The 19,174-nt window shown below is 44.0% G+C and overlaps 1 protein-coding gene across 1 annotated transcript in view; it reads left to right on the top strand.

Annotated features, from left to right (window-relative positions):
- PKD1L2 (polycystin 1 like 2) overlaps positions 1–19,174 on the top strand; it is a 98,030-nt gene that overhangs the window by 21,603 nt on the left and 57,253 nt on the right. The window contains 9 exon segments of the mRNA XM_049863770.1: positions 1,523–1,600; positions 4,351–4,400; positions 9,878–9,995; positions 11,664–11,871; positions 13,716–13,836; positions 14,549–14,690; positions 16,383–16,559; positions 17,452–17,597; positions 18,270–18,464. Of these exon segments, the coding sequence (XP_049719727.1) occupies positions 1,523–1,600; positions 4,351–4,400; positions 9,878–9,995; positions 11,664–11,871; positions 13,716–13,836; positions 14,549–14,690; positions 16,383–16,559; positions 17,452–17,597; positions 18,270–18,464 (1,235 nt within the window).

The raw sequence follows: 19,174 nt of genomic DNA, 5'->3' as shown, positions 1-19,174 counted from the left end.
TTAGTTTTCTGTCCTGCCTTTCATAGATACCTCCTTCAAGGGCTTTGAGTAAGGAACTTGTCCATGGGGTCCCTCAACCTCAAAGAACACATACCACGCTTTCCAAGTATCCCCACTGAAGACCCTCTCTCTAGGCTTGAGAAGAGAAGGTAGCACTCACTACCCCGTCCCCATGAGGAGACAAGTGGTGGTAGGATATGCATGTATTAGCATCCCTCTCCAAATAAATCTTCTTACAAATCCTTCTCTTCCCTCTCTACTCTCAACCATTTTTATATTCTTAAAGTACAAGAGGGAGTTCAAGATTCATGGAACTGGTTCTTAGATACATAGTTGTAAGAAATATCTATGGTAATCTATCTTATACTTATGCTGGTATCTAACAGGCATTTATCTTGATGCCTCAGTCAAAATGTCAAATATTAACAACCTGCTATAATATGCTTAGCAGTTAGCTGTGGTGAGCAGTTGTTCATGCTTTCAACAACTACTTACTGAGTGTTCTTGGAATGCGTGTGTGTGTGTGTAGGAGGGGCAGTTATCTTAGGCATCTAGTGCTGCTATAGCAGAAATATCACAAGTGTATGGCTTTAACAAAGAGAACTTTATTCTCTCACAGTCTAGTAGGCTACAAGTCCAAATTCAGGGTGTCAGCACCACAGGAAGGCCTCCTCTGTCAACTCTGGAGGAAGGCTTATGTCATCAATCTTCCCTTGGTCTAGGAGCTTCTCTGTGCAGGAACCTCAGGTCCAAAGGACCGCTCTGCTCCTGGCACTGCTTTCTTGGTGGTATGAGGTCCCCCAGTCTGTCTGCTTTTTTCTCTCTTTTATATCTCAAAAGAGATTGGCTTAAGACACTATGTAATCTTGTAGATTTCATCAGTATAATTGCCACTAATCCATCTCATTCATCATAGTGGTAGGATTTACAACACATAGGGAAATCACATCAGATGACAAAATGGTAGACAGTCATACAATACTGGGAATCCATGCCAAGTTGACAAATATTTTGGGGGGACACAATTCAATCCATTACAGTAGTTAAATAGCCACAGAGGTGGAGGGTTCTGAGGGTAGAAGATGTAAGCCAAGCTCTAGGGTTGGTGGAGTCCAAGGAAGGATGTGGATGTAATCCAAGTGCAGACTGGATTAACCATGCACACCCTGACATCTTCAGTATCTTCTTGCTAGTCAAGGCGGTGACAACAATGTCACTGGCATCCTTGATCCTTCTGTGGTTGGGGGAGCAGCCTATTCTGGAGTCTGCCGTTCTTTCTCTTCTTCCTCCTCCTCCCTTCTTGTTCCCCCGTGATCCTCTGTGTCTGGTGGGAGTTTTAGAAACTGGGTCTTTCTTTAGAACTACCCAGGACCCTTCCACACAGGTGGTGACTTCAGCGCAAGTCATGATCTAAGATCATGGACTGGATAAACACAACCAGGGTGGGGGAGAGGGTTGTCTCAGTGCAAGTTAAACAATTAACTACACAATGCCCATAACTCTCCAACTTCTTGCATTGCAGGCACCTTCCTGGTCACCGTGCTGGTGAGGAATGCCTTCTCCAACTTGAGTTTGGTAATCGGAAGCATCACTGTCTCAGGCAAGTAGTTTCTGTAAGGGGTGTGAAACCTGTTATCAGGAATCATGGGCATTGCACTCACTTGGAATCTAGTGAGGGACACCTTGAAGCAAGGCTCTGAATACTTAAATTGTTCGCAGATATCAAGAAGTCTGTGGTTACTCCAAAGAGGCAATAATGTATGCAGTAAAACATTCAACCATTGACACAGAATCCTAAAGTACTAGAATTTGTATTAATTAAGATGCTTTACACTGCAAGTAACATAAAGTCCAAGCTACGTGGCTTTATGTTCAGGGCTTTATTATCTCATATAATAAGAAGTTAAGAGGTGATTAGTGCCAGGGTTGGTTCAGTGGTTCAGTGACACCTGTGAGGACCCAGGCTCAGTCTTTCTGTTCTGCCTTCCTTGGAGCTTTGGCTTTGTCCTTAGGCTTGTCTGTCGTGGAATCAAGATGGCTGTTGCAGTTCCAGACATTGTATGTCAACCCAACATCATCCAAAAACAGAAGGAGGGTATTTCTCCTATGTACCTCTTTTTATCATGGAAGAAATCTTTCCCACTAGCCCCAAGCAGTCTTTTCCTCAGATGCCATGGGCCAGGATAGGGCCATGCGCTACAGCTGCAAAGGATGCTGAGAAAGCAGGTATTTAGCATTTTCAGGTTCTGTGGAAAAAGGTATGCTCTGGTAGCCAAGAGGAAAGGTGATATAATGACTGTTGGGTAGGCAGCTGTCAGTAGCTGTCCCAGAGCTTAAAGATCACCTTGAATATGTTAGCCAGGACTCTTCGAGTAGCAAGGGACAAAAATGCAGTTCAGGCTAAAAGGAAAATTTATCAGCTCTGAAAATGAAAAGTCCTGGGGTAGATCTGGCTTTCAGCATAGCTGGATCTAGTACCTCAAATAATGTCTTCAGAAATCTACCTCCCTCCCTTTCTTCTTCCAAAGAGGTATCAAGATGGTCCCAGACTTAGATCCTTAACCTCAGAGGAGAAAGAGCATCTCTTTTGTGGTATTTCTAGAAGCAGTCCTGGGCTGTCTCTCACGGGTCCACACTTGGCTCACGTCTTCCCCTGGACCAGCCACTGAGGCCAGGTGAAAATGGTTCTCAATTTGGGCAGATCTGGGTTACATGCCCACCCTGGAGCATGATGCAGGATCAGTTCCACCCAAAACAAGACCTGAGAGTGAGGGAGGGATAGCTTCTCATGGAAAATATCACCTGTAGGTGCTGTTACCAAAAGATTGGAAACCGTACGCCTGGAGAGGAAAAAATCCAGCAGATGTTTACTGTACTGTCCACAGATTCCTTTTCCAAATAAGGAATCTGAGGCCCAAAGAGGTTAACCGACTTTACTAAAGTCACTCAGCTAATTCATGACTGAATCAGAAGTAGTAACTAATTCTCTTGATTTCTTTACCCAGGATTATTGCACATTCTTTCATCTTAATGTTATGAAAGATCTCTTGTCTGACAAATAAATCCATCTTAGCTTTGCTTTGTATAATTTATAGACCTTCAAAATTATGGCTGTGTAAATGAGAAGTCACTGAGAATGAATATTTTAAAGATCTTAAAAATATCTTGGTCATTAGGACCTATACCACCCTAAGTTCCTACCTTAGTCACTACACTGTAAAAAAAAAAAGACCTTCAAAATTATGGCTGTGTAAATGAGAAGTCACTGAGAATGAATATTTTAAAGATCTTAAAAATATCTTGGTCATTAGGACCTATACCACCCTAAGTTCCTACCTTAGTCACTACACTGTACTTAAGCATTAATCGTATTAACATTTCAATATCTTCAGAGTATATCAACTGAGTGTACTTTTTCCATTTTTTCAAACTTGACATGATAACATTCATTTTAGATGTATAGTGTACAAGGCAATAGTATGTACAGAAAAGCATTCAGTCCTCTTGGAGCCCTGAGAAGTGGGGATTAATTACTTCCAGCTCTTTTTAACAGATGAGGAAGCTGCAACTCAGAAAAAATAACTAACCTGCCCAGGTTCACACAGCTAATAAAAGGCAGCATCACACCATGGTGTACTGAAGTCTAACATGCCAGAGTTACACTGGGCCCATCTCTTATTAACTTCACATTCAGTGAGGTCAGGTTGGTAGCTCGAAATTAGTCTTGGTGGGAATATTTACACCACAGAAATTAGCAAACACTACAAATCAGGGACGAGGGCAGTGCTAGTTCAATGGCATAATTCTCACCTTCCAAGTGGGAGATGTGGGTTTGATTTCCAGCCAAGCACCTCATGAGCAGGCAGCACCCACCTGTCATAGGAGGCTTGTGTGTTGCTATGATGCTTCAGCAGAGTTTCCAGGATAAAACAGACTAAGAAGAAAGGCCTGACAACCTACATCCAAAAATTAGCCAGTGAAAACCCTGTGGTTCACAATGGTCTGATTTACAACTGATCATGGGGTGGCACAGGACCAGGCAGCTTTTCATTCTATAGTGCATGGGGTCGCCATGAGTCGGGGTGACTGGATGGCAGCTAAGAACAACAATACAAATCAGGGCTACTGCACCCCCCTAATTGGTAGTTAAACTTAACAGCACGCTAAATCTTGTCTTTTATCTGCATCGTCAGCTGCTTCTTTCTTAACTACTCAAGCTGTGTTTTTAGCCCAGTGTTGAACATAATATCCCTACTTTTGACCCTTTTCCCTATGACCTGAATGTTTGCTTAGTTCCTTTAAGCCATTTTCAGCACTGAAGCTCAACATTCATTCCTATTATGTTTGCAGCTCCTCTCAATCTTCAAGAACCATCTGAAACAAATGCTGAGGAAAAGGATGTGAGTATTTTCTTTTAAACACTTAACTTCACAAGAAAAAGTTGTCTAAGCACTTTGTTTTACTTTTTGAGTTTTGGTTTCTTGATGCTAATAGCCAGAGAACTAGGAATCACCAAAGTTTCTTCCATGTGAAAAGGGGCCCAAAAGGATTGAAATCACACAAAGCATGTTCTCTAACTACAACAGCATTATATTACAAATCAATAATAATAAACTATCTAGGATATCTACATATCCCTTAGATATCTTGGACATTAAATAGCACACTTCTAAAAAAAAGTCTATGGGTCAAAGAAGAAACCACAAAGTAATTAGAAAATATTAAAAACTGAATGAAGATCAAACTTTAACCTATCCAATTTTGTAGGATGCAGCTAAAGCAGTGCTCAGAGGCAAAGTTATAGCTTTAAATACTTATATTAAAAATAGTCACAGGTTCTTCACTAATAGCTAGCAAAACTAAATCTTTGGCTCCTTGTTGTTGATATCCATACCCACCTACCCACCCACCCACCCACCTACCCATCCATCCATCCATCCATCCATCCATCCATCCATCCATCCATCCATCCATCCATCCATCCATCCATCCATCCATCCATCCATCCATCCATTCATCTATGTAATAACAAAGATTTACCATGTACCTATAATAGTCAAGGCTTGGTATTAGGGGCTGAGGATACCATGAGGAATAAAACAAATGTAGTCCCTGTCTTCCTGAAGCTTAGTGGGTAAGACTAACAAACAAATTAACATATAATCAAGAATTATGAAAAGCATTCTAACAAGAACCAACAGGGTGCAGAAATAGCAACTAACAGAGTGGGCAAGCAAAGGTAGTCAGACAAGGTCTCTTAAGAGGTGACATGTAAGTGTAAACCTGAATATAAGATAGTTGGCCATGCCGGAAAGCAGAATAAGAACTTTCTGGGTGTGCAGAATGAGAAGACCCTGCAGCTGGAAATGGCCCGAGGAGATGGTGTTAGGAAATGAGTCTAGAGATGGAGAGAGGCCAGATTACACAGGGCCTCAGGTGCCAAGGCAAGGAATTTGGGTTTTATTCTTAGGCCACAGGAGGCCACTAGGAGCTGACTTCCTCTGTAGCCTGGGCTGAGCCCTCTAGGATTGAGCAAGAGGCCAAACAGCCCTACGCTGTAAACAGGTCCCACCAGAATTTACTCCAGGAACAGAACTTGTCCCCTTCAGATCTCTCTAGGAAGATGTCCAATGTCCACACCCTCTCCATTGTTGCCCAGCTAACCCCCATTCCTCCTCCTTTAAGATTGTTCTGGTACCCTGTCCTCTGAGGAAGCTTGCCCGAATTCCTGCTGTTTGATTATAATTATAACAGCTATGAGCACTTCCTCTGTGCCAAATACAGTGTTTATCTCATTTAATCCATAGCAACTCCAGGAGTCAAATGCTATCAAACCATTGGAGGAACTTGCCAAAAGTCCCAGAGCTAATGATCCAGTCTTAGATTTGTCTGACCCCAAGGCTTACATTCTTAACCTGCTGCCTCTCTCTTCTATGCATTCATAACCCCCTGGGTTCTCCTCTCTGAAGCCGTTATCACTCAGTGTTTAAATGTACTCATCCGTCTTCCCTACTAGACTTAAGGGCAGGGGCCGGATCATTTGTGTATGTGTGTGTGTGTGATAAAATATATACAACAAAAAGTGTGCCATTTTAACCATTTTTAGGTGTCAATTTGTACTGTGGTAACGTGGGTGTTGCTGTAATACTGGAAACTACACCACCAGTATTTCAAATACCACCAGGGTCAGCTATGGTGGACAAGTTTCAGCTGAGCTTCCAAACTAACCAGACTAAGAAGAAGGACTTGGCGGTCTACTTCGGAAAAAATTAGCCAATGAAAAACTTATGAATAGCAGTGGAACATTGTCTGATATATAGTCCCAGAAGATGAGCCCTTCAGGTTGGAAGGCACTTAAAAGATGACTGGGGAAGAGCTGCTTCCTCAAAACAGAGTCAACCTTAATGACATGCATGGAGTCAAGCTTTCAGGACCTTCACTTGCTGACATGGCACAACTCAAGATGAGAAGAAACAGCTGCAAACATCCATCAATAATAGGAACATGGAATGTATAAAGAATGAATTTAGGAAAATCAGAAGTCATCAAATAAAATGGAACACATAAACATTGATATTCTAGTCATTAGTGAGCTGAAATGGACTGGTATTGGCCATTTTGAATTGGACAATCATATGGCATACTATGCCAGGAATGACCAATTGAAGAGGAATGACATCAAATTCATCATCAAAAAGAACATTTCAAGATCTATCCTGAAGTATAATGCTGTCAGTGATATGATAATATCCATGAGCCTACAAGGAAGATCAGTTAATATGATTATTATCCAAATTTATGCACCACCTACTAAGGCCAAAGATGAAGAAATTGAAGATTTTTAACAACTTCCGCAGTCCGAAATTGATCAAACATACAATCAAGATGCATTGATAATTACTGGTGATTGGAATGTGAAACTTGGAAACAAAGAAGGAACAGTAGTTGGAAAATATGGCGTTGGTGATCAAAATGCTGGAGACTGAATGATAGATTTTTGCAAGACTAGTGACATCTTCATTGCAAATACCTTTTTTCAAAAACATAAATGGCGACTATCCATGGACCTCACCAGATGGAGTACACAGGAATCAAATTGGCTACATCTGTGGAAAGAAATGATAGAAAAGCTCAATATATCAGCCAGAACAAGGCTAGGGGCCTATTGCAGAATGGACTATCAATTGCTTATATGAAAGTTCAAGTTGAAGCTGAAGAAAATTAGAACAAGTCCATGAGAGCCAAAATATGACCTTGAGTACATCCCACCTGAATTTAGAGGCCGTCTCAAGAATAGATTTGATGCACTGAACACTAATGATCGAAGACCAGACGAGTTGTGCAAGGACATCATACATGAAGAAAGCAAGAAGTCATTAAAAAGACAGGAAAGAAAGAAAAAATCAAAATAGATGTCAGAAGAGACTCTGAAACTTGTTTTGAACACAGAGTAGCTAAAGCGAAAGGAAGAAATGATGAAGTAGAAGAGCTGAACAGAAGACTTCAAAGGGCAGCTAGAGAAGACAAAGTACTATGATGACATGTGCAAAGAGCTGGAGATAGAAAACCAAAAGGAAAGGACACATTCAGCATTTCTCAAGCTGAAAAAACTGAAGAAAAAATTCAAGCCATGAGTTGCAATTCTGAAGGATTCTATGTGGAAAATATTCAATGATGTAGGAACCATCAAAAGCAGATGGAAGGAATACACAGAATCACTGTACTAAAAAGAATTGGTCGACGTTCAACCATTTCAGGAGGTAGCATATGATCAAGAACCAATGGTACTAAAGGAAGAAGTCCAAGCTGCACTGAAGGCATTGGTGAAAAACAAGGCTCCAGGAAGTGATGGAATACCAATTGAGATGTTTCAACAAATGGATCCAGTGCAGGAAGTGCTCACTGGTCTACACCAAGAAATTTGGAAGACAGCTACCTAGCCAACTGCCTGGGAGAGATCTGTATTTGTGCTCATTCCAAAGAAAGGTGATACAACAGAATGCAGAAATTATCAAACAATATCATTAATATCATATGCAAGTAAAATTTTGCCGAAGATCATTCAAAAGCAGTTGCAGTAATACCTTGACAGAGAACTTCCAGAAATTCAAGCAGAATTCAGCAGAGGACGTGGAACAAAGGATATCATGGCTGATGTCAGATGGACCTTGACTGAAGGCAAAGAACACCAGAAAGATGTTTACCTGTGTTTTATTGACTATGCAAATGCATTTGACTGTGTGGATCGTAACAAATTATGGATAACATTGTGAAGAATGGGAATTCCAGAACACTTAATTGCGCTCATGAGGAAACTGTACGTAGATGAAGAGGCAGTCTTTGAAACAGAACAAGGGGATACTGCAGGAAAGGTAGTTGTTAAAAGGTTTAAAATCAGGAAAGGTGTGCATCAGGGTTGTATCCTTTCACCATACTTAATCAATATGTATGCTGAGCAAATAATTCGAGAAGCTGGACTATATGAAGAAGAACTCGGCATCAGGACTGGAGGAGGACTCATTAACAATCTGGGATATGCAGACGACACAACTTTGGCTGCTGAAAGTGAAGAGGACTTGAACCACTTACTGATGAAGATCCATGGCTACAGCCTTAAGTATGGATTACACCTCATCATAAAGAAAACAAAAATTCTTACAACTGGATTAATAAGCAACATCATGACAAATGGAGAAAAGATTGAAGTTGTCAAGGATTTCATTTTACTTGGATCCACAATCAATGCCTATGGAAGCAGCAGTCAAGAAGTAAATGAGCACTGTATTGGGCAAATCTGCTGCAAAAGACCTCTTTAAAGTGCTAAAAAGCAAAGATGTTATCTTGAAGACTAAAGTGTGCCTGACCCAAGCCGTGGTGTTTTTAATCACCTCATATGCATGTGAAAGCCAGATGATAAATAAGAAAGACTGAAGAAGAATTGATGTCTTTGAATTATGGTGTTGGCGAAGAATATTGAATGTACCACGTACTGCCAGAAGAGCGAACAAGTCTGTCTTGAAAGTACAGCCAGAATGCTCCTCAGAAGCAAAGGTGACGAGACTTCATCTCACATACTTTGGACATGTTATTAGGAGGGATGAGTCCCTGGAGAAGAACATCATGCTTGGTAAAGTAGAGGGTCAGCAAAAAAGAGGAAGACCCTCAGTGAGATGGATTGACACAGTGGCTGCAACAATGGCCTCAAGCGCAACAATTGTGAGGATGTCACAGGACTGGGCAGTGTTTTGTTCTCTTATACATAGGGTCGCTAAGAGTCAGAAGTGACTCAATGGCACCTAACAACAACAATTAAAAAAAAAAACCCTAGTGACATTAATTACATTCACCACATTGTGTAACCATCACCACCACCCATTTAAAAATGTTATATCATCTCAAACAGAAACTCAGTATTCTTCTTAAGCAATAACTCTTCATTTTTTTTTTTTCCCTAGCTCCCAGTAACCACTGATAAACTTTGGTCTCTATGCATTTGGCTATTCTAGGTATTTCATATAAGTGGGGGATCATGCAATATTTGCCCCTTTATGTAGGGGCCAGGTCTGTTTATTCCTGTATCTCGAGGCATTGAGCACAGCACCTGGCCCAGAGCAGGCTCTGTTAACATAGCTGACTGTATGGTGGGCCCATAGCATTGATCCCATATCCTGACTCAGGTTACTTACCCAGTGACTCCACGTCCCTTGATGGCAAGCCAAGTGGATCAGATGGGATCTGTCTCCATTCTATGCCTTTCACTCTGGCCATTCTTGGCACAGATGCTCTGTGGTGGAGGGGCGGAGTACCAGCAGCACCCCATAGTGAGGCTGGGCTAACTGTCGAGGGTCACCTCATCAGCTGACTGCTTTTTCTGCAGGAAGAGAGAGGGCAAATCAAGGTATACGTTGAACCTGGTCAATACGTGGATCCTTTCATGACAGTGACTCTGAGCTGGCCAGACAATGACAAGAATTTACACTTCCAATGGTCATGCGGTAGGTGCTTTTAGAGTATTTGAAGTCGTCCAGTCTCAAATTCCACTGAAATCTGAGAGGTGGGGGAAAGGAGCGGCAAACCAAGGGTAGGTGGGCAGTGGCTGTGTGAGTGATCGGCCCTGAATGCATGCAGTAAGGGGAGGCATTATCTATACAGAATTTAAAACCATAATAAAACTAACTAGTAGTCAGACTTCTTTTCTATTATCACCATGCACTGGCAATTTTAAATAATTTCAGTAGTAAAGTACTCCTCCCCTTCACCCCCACTCCCTTGGTATGCCATTGAGGAGACACTCTAGAAGGGGAAAATGAGTGATGCATTTTCCAACAAACCAAAATGGCCTTCATGTTTTAGAAATGGGTGTCCTCGTTTTTATATGAATATATTTTCCTATCTCCACACACACACAGATAACACACACATACCCCATACACATTCTTTTAGAAATAAAACTAATGTCATTCATATTGTACTTATTGTTTTTACCATCCTTTTTTTTTTACTTAGCAACATATCCTGTATATTTTAACATCATAGTATCATCTTCTCCAGCTTGATTTTTATAATAGCTGTCAAGTTGTTTTACTAGTGCCCTACTTTTGGACATTTATGTTGTTTCAAATTTTTTGTTTTTATAAAAACCACTGTAATGAACATCTTATAGTTCAATCTTTACTCCCATCTGTGGTTATTCTCACCAACAAATTTCTCAAAATTAAATAACTGGGTTAAAAGTCATACAAAATTTTCAAAGCTTTTGATATTGATGGCCAAATGGTTAGGCCATTCTGCTGAACTTTAGTTCTCACTATCTGAATTAATAGAGGATACACATATAGAGAGGAGGCCCAGTGGTATAGTGGTTAACGTGTTCAGCTGCTAACCGAAAGGTTGGCAGTTTGAACCCACCAGCTGCTCCATGGGAGAAAGATGTGGTAGTCCGCTTCTATAAAGATTTACAGTCTTGGAAGCCCTATGAAGCAGTGTTCTACTTCGCCCTAGAGGGTCGCTATGAGTTGGAATCAACTCAGCAGCAGTGGGTTTGGTTTTGGTAACACATATAGGGTTTAGGTAATTGAGCTTATGAAGCTGATTCTTGGATATACCCTGTGCATGACTGTCGTATCAGGGGGAAGGTGAGTTGACTGATGGATAAACAGAGTTGGAGGGCAAAAGATACAGAGACTTATGGAGTTGGTAACCTGTAGCAGGAGATGACATAGAAGCCTCCCAAATGGAGGTATGGCCTACCAGGCCCCCAAAACACCCCACAGGGATATACAGTTGCAGACAATCAGAGCCACATGGTGTAGGAATTACACCAGGGGTAAGAAGCTGCCTTGAATGTTCTCCTGAGGCTTTATATCCTCTGGGTCCCAGGTACAAGTTACTGGTACAAAATGATCCTAGCATATCCTTTAGCCTCACTCAGAGTCTGGGTGAGGCATGGTCATTGTCTCAGAAGTATCCCCCAACAAATCCTTTCCTGCAACCTGCAAGTGAAAAAAAAAAAAGTCAAAATCTCTGTTTGGAGCCTTTTTTTTTTTTATTATTCTTGGCCCATTTCTTCCAAAAACCCAAAACAAGAAGGTGGCCTAGTGTATCCAGTTGTGGGTTCCTAGCCCCTGGGTGGATAATAACGGTTGTTCTTCCCTGTTTCTCAGGGCGTTGCTGGGCTCAGTGGAGCGACTGTGTTCAGAGGCAGCTACTTCGCACAGACCAGAGGGAGTTGGTGGTCCCACCCTTCTGCCTGCCGCCACCAAACTCTGCTGTCACCCTTAATTTGGCTGTCTGGAGAGGCCAGAAGCTGGAGGACAGGGAGGAGCAGTGCCTATACATGTCTGCACCCCTAGAACTCAGGCCTCAAGTCAGGTGGGCACGTGAACAAACTCCCCCAGTGCTGACATTCATTCAACATTTCAACAACATTTCCTGAAGGTCAATCTGAGGCTGGCACCACTGCCAGTGGTGGGCAAAGCCAGATAGGTCTCAGTTCTCACAGGAGCTATTAATGGTGATGGGCAACAGTTCACACAAATGGATGACGGGAGAGAACATGCTCCTGTGACAGTTTCCCAGGCTGGGCTCACGGAAGGCTTCCCCTCAGGGGCTGGGGCTCGAGCAGAGATGAGAGGATGAGGAGGATACGAAGCTGCCTTGGATATTCTCATGAGGCTTTAGAAACTTTTGGCCCCCAATCCTGCTATACACCTGCCCATCCCCCAAGTGCGAGTCACTGGTGGTTTACTCAGAGTCTGGGTAAAGTGTGAGCAGAGCACATAAGCTCTTTGAGCCCAGTTTGCTCATCTATAATATGGGGATTCTGATGTGTCACTCAGAACCCTGGTGGTGCAGTGGTTAAGAGCTTGGCTGTTAACCAGAAGCTCCTTGGAAACTCCATGGGGTAGTTCTACTCTGTCCTGTAGGGTCTCTATGAGTTGGAATCAACTCGACAGCAGTGGTTTTTTTTTTTTAAATATGTCACTCATAGGGTTGTAAGGACTGAATAAGCCAGTAGCGGTGGAAGTCATTCATACACTGTGTCATGCTCTGAAGCTACAGCATTAGTTTATTATTGTTAGAACGGAAAAGAATCACAGAAATAGCCCCTCATTAAAAAAAAAAAAATTTGCTTTAAGTAGAAGTTTACAGTTCAAGTTCATTTCTTGTACAAAAATTTATACACATATTGTTATGTGACCCTACTTGTTCCCCCTATAATGCGACAGCATGCTCCTCCTTTCCACCCCGGAATTTCCCATGTCCATTCAACAAGCTCCTGTCCTTTTTTGCCTCCTCATCTCACCTCTGGACAGGAGCTGCCCATTTAGCATCATGTATCTACTTGAGCTAAGAAGCACTCTCTTCACAAGTATCATTTTATGTCTTACAGTCCAGTCTAATCTTTGTCTGAAGAGTTGACTTCAGGAATGGTTTCAGTTCTGGGCTATCAGAGAGTCCAGGGGCCATGTCTTCCGGGGTCCCTCCAGTCTCCGTCAAACCATTAAGTCTGGACTTTTTACTAGAATTTGAGTTCTGTACCCCATTTTTCTCCGCTCTGTCAGGGACTCTCTATTGTGTTCCCTATCAGGGCACTCATTGGTGGTAGCCAGGCACCATCTAGTTCTTCTGGTCTCAGGCTGATAGAGTCTCTGGTTTATGTGGCCCTTTCTGTCTCTTGTGCTAATATTTTCCTTGTATCTTTGGTGTTCTTCATTATTCTTTGTTCCAGGTGGGTTGGGACCAATTGATGCATCTTAGGTGGCTGCTTGCTAGCTTTTAAGACCCCAGGTGCCACTCACCAAAGTGGGATGCAGAACATTTTCTTGATAAACTTTGTTAGGCCAGTTGACCTAGAAGTCCCCTGAAATCATGAATACCCCTTCACTTTGTAGGTGAGGAGACTGAGACTCAGAGAGTTTAATGACTTGTGTCAGGGTGGACACTCTTAAGTGGCAGGGATGGAATTTGAATCCAGGGCTCCTGTCTCAGTCTCTTGTGTTTTCCATGCATTACCTTTTGCAGTGAATGAAAATGGAAATTCAGTCAGGGCAGGAATGTCTTCATCTTCAGGACAGAGGCTATGTCCCTGTCAGGGTTGGAGCAAGGTGGCTTTTATGCCATCTTTGTCTTGAGAAGAACTGGGCAAAAGACCAGGCAGATTGTAATGGGTGCCTGAGCCCCCTTCCTTACTTAGTTCTTTGTCTCCCTTTCAGCTGTGAGCAGAATTGCAGGCCAGTGAGTGCTGACGAAGACATTGTGCTCCGGGTCACAATGGGAGGTAATACCTCTGTGGCCACATTCAGCTGGTATTTAGATGACACCTCACTGGAGAAGGTGAGGGCGCTGATCACTACTCACAAATAGAAACCTTCCCCCCATTTTGACTGACCAAATCTGTCTCAAACGCCCAGTACTGATCTGGGGATGGGTCATTCCGCTCAGAGCTCATGGAAAGGTAGTCAGGGTGGAGGCAAGCCCCGGAGGAAACCAAGGCATTGTTACAAAGAGAGAATGGATGAACAGGAGCACAAGAAAGGAGAAGTCCTATGACAGATGACAAGTGTCCCAGCCAGGTCCCCTTGACAAGGCTGATGCACCCACCCCCATTACCGTGGAGTGGCTGCTGGCCAGTTACCGACAGATGTGGGGGTATAACAGCCCCACCCCTTGCCTCTAAGCAAGATAACTTCTTTGGTGCAGTTCACCCTCTAGAGCTTCCCGTGGGAGCAGGCGGAGGCTGGCGCCTCTGAAGCCACATCGTAGCCTGGTTTCATTCTCTGCCCTATTCTTCTCCCCTCACTCTCCTCCTGGTTTCCCCTGAGAGCTCCCTCTCATGAAATGGCCTGCACATGAATCTCTGTCTCAGCTCTGCTTCAGGAAACCTTGGTGTAGGGCCCCCGACCCAAACTAGACTGGAGATTGCCTTCCAGGTGCGGTGGACATGATGTAGCAGTGTAGTGTCCATTCCTCAGAGACCAGCCTGAAGCCCTGTCCTGTTACCTGGGCCTGGCTGCAGCCCCTGGGTTCTGGCTATGCTCTTTTCTAGGCTGAGGCCCTCCCTGCTGCCTGCACACTCAGAGGATTTTGGCCAAGTTCTCTAACTCTCCTTCAGAGCAACACCTCCATGCTGCGACTGAATAGCTCCTTCCTGCCAACTTCGGGAGAGGGCATCCGTGTCAGAGCCACAGGTATGGAGGCCTCCCTTCAGAGTATCTAGTTAGAGAGCCGATCAGTCACGAAGGGGAACCGAGACAAACCCAGACTCGCTGAAATGTGAGAAATCAGTGTGGCATTTGGCTCATGGTCCAGGCACTGGTGTGACAAGGCCTGGGTTTGAATCCCACCACTACCACTTCCTACCTGGGTGACTTTAGGCAAGGGATTTAACCTCACTGTGCCTCAGCTGGAAACCCCAGTGGTGTAGTGGTTAAGAGCTACAGCTGCTAACCAAAAGTTCAGCAGTTTGAATCCACCAGTCGCTCCTTGGAAACCCTATCGGGGCAGTTCTACTCTGTCCTCATAGGGTCACTGTGAGTCAGAATCTTCTCAAAGGCAGTGGGTTTGGTTTTTTTGGTGCCTCAGTTTCCTTACATGTAACCTGGGGATGGTAAAGATGCCTGCCTCATAATGGTTACTATGCAAAGCGAATGACAGAACCCCAGTGGTACAAGCACACCATTCTGGATCCTACCAGGGTTATGTCCTGCCAAGGTAACTCAGTGCTTCTCATTTAGAACAAACCCAGCATGAGATATGTAGATTCCTAAAAAGATAGATAATTTGGGTGATTATTCTTTTTAGAAAGGGTTCCTTTGATTCATTACTTATCAAAGTGGTCCACAGACCACCACTCCAGGGTGACCTGCTATCCTTAGCTGCCGCTGAGTAAGCCCCGACTCATAGTGACTTATGTGCTACAGAACAAAAAATAACCCGGTCCTGCACCAGCTGCAGCGTTGTTGCTACGTTTGAGTATACTGCTGCAGCTATTGTGTTAACCCAGTTCACTGAGGGTTTCCTTCATTTTCTCTGACCCTCTACTTCACCAAACATGATGACCTTTTCTAGCTACTGATCTTTCCTGATGACATGTCCAAAATTAGTGAGCTGAAGTCTTGCTATCCTCTGTTCTAAGGAGCATTCTGGGTAGTACCTCACTTCTAAGGAACATTCTGGGTAGTAACCTTGGGAACTAGTTTAAAAACCATACTCCTAGGTCTCCCCCAAACCTTCTAAATTGAGTCTAGGCCAAGGAATTAATTTTAATTGATTAAAATTTTCTTCATGCCCAGCTTATCCAGGCACACACCTTTTTTGAAAAACAGGTTATACCAGGTGATGTGGGACATTGTTGCAGGTCAACTGAGGCCTCTTCATGGTTTTGTGGGGTCCTGGGAAGAGCATGGGCTTCCAGATAGGATCTGCTGGTTTCCAGATGCTGGCTCTGGCCCTTAGCTCTGGGATCTGGACCCAGTCATTTTTTTCCAAATATTCTTACTCTTCAGGAAATCTCTGTGAGGAAGGTATTATTCTTTGCCCTTTTTTACAGGTGAGGAACTGACTCTCGAAAAGGTAAAGTCCAAGGTCACATGGCTAGTAAATGGCAGAACTGGGATTCAAGCTCAGGTTGGCCTAGTTCTGTTCCTCCATCTGTACTCAGTCTCTCAAAGTGAGACCCTTAGCCCCCATGCATCAGGGCGGTTGTTAGATATGCAGGTTTTGAGGCCCCACCCTAGAATCTCCAGGGACAGTCTGAGGCCCTAGGTCTGGGGAGGGGCCCAGGAATCTGCATGTTTAACAAGCTCCCAGGTGATCCTGTAGCATGATGGTGTGTGTGTGAACCACACAGCACCCTGAGCACTACCTGCCTTCACCCCCAGCACTGTCCAGGCACGCCTACGGTCAGGACACCTATGTGATCAGCACCCTGCCTCCCCCTGAGGTGCCAGCCTGCATCATCACCCCAGAGGAGGGCACCATCCTGACGAGCTTCGCCGTCTTGTGCAATGCCTCCACAGCCCCAGACCCACTGGAGTACTGCTTCTGTCTGGAATCAGGTACCCCTCCCCCGCAGGACTGTGCCCTTCCCTTAGCCCCCAGGCACATCTTCTCCAAGAACACTGGTCCAGCTCTCTGGGGGCTGCAAAGAGTGTGTTCTTTGAGAGCAGGGGTTTGTAGAATAAGGGCTCTATTAACTTTAGGCTCCAGCCCCAAGGCATGCTCACCTTACCATCACTCAGAAACACTGCAGAGATGCAAGAAGCAGGTTTGTTACAGCTTGAACAGGAAGCAGGGAAGTTGTGACCACATAAAACTGAGTTTTTCCATTGCAACTCTACAGCTCTGTGATTGTCTGCCTGTACACTGTACAATGCATTAGTGATTCTAATAAGTGGGTCATGTTTAAGGATACAGAGGGTATTCCTTTGTTCATTCATTTATTCATTCTTTACAACAAATATGTATTGAATGCCAAACTCTGTTCAAGGTGCTGGATATAAAGCAGTGGACAAAACAGAGGAAGTCCTTGCCCTCTCCTGTCTTTACAATCTAGTGGAGGAGATAGCTGGTGAACAAAGACCTGTATAACAGTGGGCACTATTTCAGATAGAGCACCCAGAGAAGGCCTTTGTAAAGGAAGTGACATTTGAGCTTTTATATGTTTTAAACTATTAAAAAAAAATTTTTTTTAATTTAGCACCTTGAATTAAAAAAATAAAAAACTCTGAAAATGAAATATTTTTCCTGAAATTATTCCCAAGTCAGAGCAGCATGAGTTTGCCTAGAAACGAGAGTGGGTTAGTTTACATGGCTGCCTTCTCCCTGAGTGCTTGCCGCACCTTTGTGAGTGGTGGCTTTTGTGTCCTTGTGTCAGGCTCCATTCAGGCAGGTCTGCAGTCTCCCCAGGACTTGAAGGTACCCCTCATTGTTCGATTTCCATTTTGCCAGGTTCCTGCCTACACTGTGGCCCTGAGCCAGCCCTCCCATCAGTTTATCTGCCACTTGGAAAGGAAAACAACGACTTTGTGCTGACAGTGGTCATTTCTGTCACCAACCGTGCAGGCAGCAGGCAGCAGACTCATGTCATAGTTAAGGTGGGTGGTGGCCATGGCCATTGCTTCTTTACTAAGAAAACTTCTTGAGCTGTCTGGACGTCACCAAGGGTAGACGGTGGACGGCGGCTGGGTGGACGGTGGCTTGGGGCATGGCCAGATGAGTCATTGATTTATTCGTTCATTCAACAAATATCTGCAGAGCATCTTCTGTGTGCCAGGCCCTTGGGATACAGCTGTAAGCAAATCAGCCATGGTCTATGCCTTTGTGGGTCTTATGACTTAGTAAGCAGAACAGGGTCCTGAGAATGAGGCTAGGAAAGCTGAGGAGCAGAAGGGCCCAAGGATGAGTTAGACCAGTGCCTTCAGAGAGTCTGAGGAAGGAGCCCAGAAAACCATCATCCACCAACAAAGCTACAAGGCACAAGCCTGGATAAATCCCAGAACACTTCAAGGGTCCCAGCCAGGTGAAATTGACAGGGATCGACAGCATGATCGTGGGTGAAGCGATGACTTGCCCAAGGCTTGTGTTGGTAACTGCCAGCTGCCTTAAAGCCCGAAGAAGGGTCCAGAGCCCACATGCCAGGCATAAAGGCTTCCAAGCCTCCTCTGGTCCCCACGTGATGACCCATGACTTCAGGCGCCAGGTTCTTAGAGGAGAACCAGAAAGTTGAGGTCTTCTCTACATGAGCACATATCTGGTTTCCCTGTTAGGTGGGCCTTGGAGACACACGTGTGGAGGATGCAGTGTTCCAGTCTTCAGTGTTGGAAACCATTACCTCTGCTCTGGAAGGGGAGCATAGCCCTGAGCAGCTCCTCCAGCTGACCAAGTCTGTGTCCTCTGTGCTGAACCAGGAGTACCTAGGGAACAGCTTTGGGAAGCTGCTGGAAATGGACACCAGAAAAAAGGTGGTTGAGATGGGCCCCTATCACATCTTTCCACTGGGGCCCTGAGGTCTGTATGCAGCCACTTGGGCTGCAGAGTGAGGTTCAGGCAACAGTAGAGATGCCATTGTTGTGGGCATTACCTCCCTCTTCTGGTCCTTCAGTGAGTGGCCATGAAGGGAGGAAAATGCCTGCTTTGTCAATTACCTGCTTTCTCCATACACTCTCATGGTGTCACAGGTTGGAAGGGAATTGAGAGATCATCCCTTCAGTCCCTTTATTAACATAATATTATAGATGACAAAACTGAGGTCCAGAAGAGGGACTTGGCTTAGATCATATGGTTAATGGATTGGGGTCGGACATGAGATGTCCCAGCTCTGTTACTTATCATCAGTATTGTCACAGGCTAGTGACTGAATCTCTCTAAGCCTCAGTTACCTATCTTCAAATGTGGATAATAATAATATTTTCCTCACAAGGTTGTGGTGAGAGTTATTTAAATTAACTATAGGTCAAACCTTATGAACCACATGACCATATAAAATTGCTGACATTCAACCATCGTCATTTTATGCACAACAACTTAATGCTATACACAGCTATTGCAGAACGTATGGGTTATATCCACTCCTCAGTGCATGCCACATGGATATGGTAGTCTTCCAAAGCTACTAATCTGATGATTCAGCCAGAAGGCCTATGCACAAGAGGTACAATGAGGCCCTTGGCCA

This window comes from Elephas maximus, chromosome 21, assembly GCF_024166365.1.
Source record: "Elephas maximus indicus isolate mEleMax1 chromosome 21, mEleMax1 primary haplotype, whole genome shotgun sequence".
NCBI classification, from domain to species: Eukaryota; Metazoa; Chordata; class Mammalia; order Proboscidea; family Elephantidae; genus Elephas; species Elephas maximus.
Note: the sequence above shows the minus strand (reverse complement) of the source record. Positions and strands in the feature narration are given on the sequence as shown.